Source organism: Cariama cristata, unplaced genomic scaffold (genome assembly GCF_000690535.1).
Source record: "Cariama cristata isolate BGI_N322 unplaced genomic scaffold, ASM69053v1 scaffold42600, whole genome shotgun sequence".
NCBI classification, from domain to species: Eukaryota; Metazoa; Chordata; class Aves; order Cariamiformes; family Cariamidae; genus Cariama; species Cariama cristata.
Window position 1 is genome coordinate 13,095 of NW_009596025.1, and position 4,656 is coordinate 17,750.

The 4,656-nt window shown below is 53.5% G+C and overlaps 1 protein-coding gene across 1 annotated transcript in view; it reads left to right on the forward strand.

Moving 5' to 3' along the window:
- LOC104164762 (serine/threonine-protein phosphatase 2A 55 kDa regulatory subunit B beta isoform) overlaps positions 1–3,921 on the forward strand; it is a gene marked incomplete at its 3' end in the record, with an annotated part of 11,172 nt that extends 7,251 nt beyond the window's left edge. The window contains exons 3-4 of the mRNA XM_009704206.1: positions 3,118–3,287; positions 3,830–3,921. Of these exons, the coding sequence (XP_009702508.1) occupies positions 3,118–3,287; positions 3,830–3,921 (262 nt within the window). The remainder of the gene's footprint in view (positions 1–3,117; positions 3,288–3,829) is intronic.
- Positions 3,922–4,656: the final 735 nt, after the last annotated feature.

Genomic DNA, 4,656 nt, shown 5'->3' on the forward strand with positions numbered 1-4,656 from the left:
TAAATGCCTGGAGAGCCGAGCCTCACCCCTGGAAATCGCCTTTGCCAGCTCAGAGGAGAGACTCTGAGCCATGTATCCTGGGCTGCTGCTTGCCATTGGCACAGGCAGGGATGAAACTAAAGAGTGCCAACTCTGCAAAGCCAAACCAGGCTCCAGCAAAACACATTCACTCCTGTGTCCCTGCTAACAGCATGTTCTCTTTAACTGTTTTTTCAGCTAAGCCTTTTATAGAGGTAAAATGTTATGTAAGTAGAGCACAGAGATCTGATTCCCCATTAGAAAACTCACTTTGTGTAGACAAAGCCAGTCCTGCGCAGCACTGGGGATCCGCGGGGCAAGCTGAGCTGAGCTGTCATTGTCCCAGGGTTGGGCTGGAGCAGAGCTGAGCTGGTGGTGTTGCCCCCAGAAACTAATCATCTTCTTCTTCCGACCCCTCACAGGAGCTAACAATGTCCTGCTGCATGGAATAATAAGCCTGGCAAGACCTCAAGCTAAGAATTAACTAGTCAGTTGTGTAAAGTCTCCAGGGGGGTGAAGAACAAGCCTCTTGTGCCACCCTGAGCTCATTTAGGAAAGCAGAAACCCACTTTGCTTTTGCAACACTCTCCTGTCTTCATCTGAAATCAAAACTTCCACCAAGTGAATTGTTCGCTTCTATCAGGGCGGGTGTTGGGGCTGAGCTGGAGCTGAGAGGTGACACGGAGCCCAGAAAGGGACCAGGGTGACGGCCGCAGCCCTAGCCTGGGCTTGGTGACGGTGCAGTGCAGCCTTGTTGGGCTTTTGGTTTTCCAGTCTGTGTTGCTAAGTGTCATGATTAGAGTTTAAATGAGCGAGAAAGAAAAGACGGTACTTGAATTGTGTTCGATTTATTGATGAGTGAAAAAAACCCCTTTGCTTGTAAGCTGCCCTGACAGAGGGTCCCTCTGGCCGAGGGGTGCTCCAGCGCAGGGCTGGAGACTTGTTGTTTCTTGTTTCCAGAAGTGTCGTTGGAATGATTGCTCTCTGCATTGGTAGGTCTTTGCTTCACAGTATCAGAGCCCTAGTACAGCAGGCAAGGAGACTGCTGCAGGGAAAAATGCAGTTAACCCCTACCAGACTTCACCTTTTAACTGCTCTGAATTTTAAAAAGTCCACAGCTCCTCTGCACTGGACTGCATACGGGACTGGGTCCTCTGCTCGACTCGGTGCATGGCTGGATCCTGCCTTCTCGCCCCGTGTACAAGTTCCTCAGCATAGAGGAGGTGATGCGTGGGACACCCTTGCTCTCCCACTGGGCTGGGGCTGATGCTTCAACCCTGCCCCAGCCCCTTCCCGGTCGTCGCTGCAGCCCGTGCTCCTCTTCGGTGCCAGCTGCCCCGTGGCCATGAGGAGAGGGAAGAGCCCTCACGGGGAGTCAGAGGAGGAGGAGGGAGCAGCAGGCGCTGGCCGGGAGCAGAGCAGACGTGATGCCGTGCCAGCGGGAACGCTCTCCCTGCAGCTGTGCCAGGGGATGCGGTACCTGGCATCAGAGCACTGTTCCCAGCCCTCTTCGGACCGCAGACATCTCATCCTTGCTGACTTGTCTCGGTGTTGCCTCAGCTCTTGGGTTTGTTCTCTGAGGCCTTTCCTGTTTGACAGTTGATCTGCAATTTAACATTTTCTACCTCTACGGTATCAGCAACAATTTCCTCTTGCCCTGTACTATAAACTGAACACCCCCAGCCTTGACATACGCACATCCTTGACACAAATGATGCAGCCATTAAAACAAGCCTCACGAAGCCAGCAGACCTGGTGTGAGCAAACCTGTGATGATTACAGCAAAGACAAGTCTTGTCATGGCATTCAGATGCTCTCCACAGACTGCCTCAGATCTTTATCTTCTCTTGTTGCTGTCGCTTTTCTTATTTAAAAAACCTGATGTGTCATCAGATTTCCTGCTGGTGATTAAAGAACCCAGAGCTGGGTCCTGCTGTGGGCAATGCCATTTCTGATTTGTAGAGATCATTTGCACTGACACTTCAGGCATTTTTTTCCGCCAGACTCAGGAGTTCAGGTGTTGGTACCTCTGGGCTCAGTGAGGAGATGATAAACCCGAGAAAACGCCGGTGCTCAGTGCAGCATTGTGCAGGGCACGCAGCCTCCAGCGTGGAGCGGCCAGGCCGGCGACTGGCACATCCCCTGCTCTGACCACCAGTGGGTCGGAGCCAACAGCCACTGTGGCAGAGGGTTTGTAGCGGAGCCTCAGTGCTGGGGACAAGGGTCAGACAAACGCGGCGGGCAGCTGGATTTTTCTGCAGTAGAGAAGTGAAGCAGTGTGAGCTTCTCCATGTTACCCAGCAGTATCGTTTGATGCTGCGCTGGAGAGCTGTCTGTAGAGGTGGAAAGAAGAGGCTGAACAGATGACCCGCATCGGCAGCATCTCTCTTGATGCATCTCTGTGGTGGTTTTTTGAAGCCATACTTGCCCAGCTGATGTTACTTTGAAAACAAATTTGTAAATACATTTAATTTGAAACTTCATCGGTCTCCTTCAAACTGTTCCAACTGTGATTTATTTGCAGACTGATCAGATTAAATCTGTAGGTTGCAGTGGCTATAAAATATTTACATTGACTTTCAGTTACGCTGCACATTGATTTCTAGAGAGCAGAAGTGGCATGCAAGGCTCTAAATCTTCTGGGCTTCTGTGGTGCTGTTGATAGATTGGTCTCTGATGATCCTTCTTACTTATTGCACACATTAAAAACATAGGAGCTCCAATTGTGCCAAGTAAAGTCTTTAAAATACGGATATTTGTCTGGTCCAGGCCAAACCCAGAAATGGGGAGCTTCCCCCCAGCCCACTGTGGTGACATCCCACGGGGATGCGAGTGCTTCTGATCAGCAGAGTGAGGCGAGCAGCTCTGGGATCAGAGGGCTTTTGGGCTTTGGCAGTGGCTGCCCCGGGATGCTGGCTTGGTGTCATCCATAGGTCTCCACAGCCAAATTGGAACCTCCTTTGCCGTGTGGCTCTGGGGTTGCCCGCTCCCCTCCCAGGAGCATCCTGTGGTGCCGGGGCAGGATGGCAGGTCCCTGGCCTGGGGACAGGTAGCTCCTGCCTCGGCTGATGCTGGGGCTTGTCCTTTCCTCTTTTGCAGTTTTTGAAGAGCCCGAAGACCCAAGTAACCGGTCATTTTTTTCTGAGATCATCTCCTCAATCTCCGATGTCAAATTCAGCCACAGTGGGAGGTATATCATGACCCGGGACTATCTCACTGTTAAGGTGTGGGACCTGAACATGGAGAACCGGCCCATCGAGACCTACCAGGTGAGTGTGGCACGGCCAGGCACCTGCAGCGGTCAGCACTAGCAGTGCTCCTGCCTGAGCCACGCTCCTGGGCTGGCAGCAAGGGGACGGGTACAAACCTCATAGATGGCAGCGTTGTGGCGTTAAATCATGGAAGGCAGACAAAGAACTGTTGAATGTGGACTGGAGTGGCCTGGTGAATTGTAATCCACATCCCCAGGTTGGGTGTGGGTAAGGAAGGGAAGCTCAGGTGCTGGAGGGCTGTGTGGGAGGCAAACGTCAGGGCAGAGCAGCAGCCCTTGCCACCATCTGTCGGGATGTGCCCTGGCACTGCCCGAGCTGTATGTGGAGTGGTGCTGGTGCTGCTTCTTACAGTGGAAATGTGGCCGTGGTCAAGGGCGTGCAGTAACGGGCCATGCCTAATGCTGCCTGGCTCAGCTGTGGAGTCCACAGGGCTGGGCCAGGTCCTTCGGCCGCTGGCGAGCACCGGGCTGGTGTTTGCCAGACGCTGGGCTGTGCCAGTTGATGCGGGGGCCTCATGCCCTGTCCCTCCCTGCTGGCAGGTTCACGACTACCTGCGGAGCAAGCTCTGCTCGCTCTACGAGAACGACTGCATCTTCGACAAGTTCGAGTGCGTCTGGAACGGGTCCGACAGGTGAGTGGCTCGGCGGTGCGGCTCCACCCTGGCACCCAGCCCTGCAGGTGCCGAGTTTGGCCCAGAGGGTGCATGCTTTGGGATAGCCTGGGGGCTCCTGTGTCCCTGCGCGGTCCCTTCCCCAGCCTTTGGCTGGGTGCAGGATCTGGAGAGTTTTCCTGTGGATAAAACAGGGATCACTTAAACCCACAGCCCAGTACCCAGGCGCTGCTGAGGGTGTCTGATGGGGTCCTGGCTCTCTCCAGGATGAGTTCAGTTCCCATTCTCATTTCACTCACACCTGGAGGAGGGTGGTGATGTGTTTGGCTCCAGATTGCCAAAACTGGGGGTGACAACTACCCATGCATAAATCACACCAAACCAGGTGGCAAAAAGCATGCAAGACCAGTTGACCTGGCAGGATTGCCACATTTTTTTAATCTGAACCATCAGAGCAAGTTAATGAGGCACAACTGGGCCTGAAGCCCAAATTCCTAATCTAATCGAAATCTCATTATGCCTCTGGCTATTCAATCTGCCTCTAGTCACGAGGCAGTTTGCCTCTAAAAAGGTGTGAAAATCATTTGGTTCAGGTCAGCGAAGTCTTTGCTGTAAAGGCTATGCTCCGTACGCATTGTTAGCCTGAAAGGAATCGCCTCCCCCGTGCACATTCCCTGGGCTGAGGAGAAGGGCATGGGGACGTGGCTTCACTGGCCGAGCCTGAGCCTTTTGGTGCAGGACGGGGCACGAGCTGCC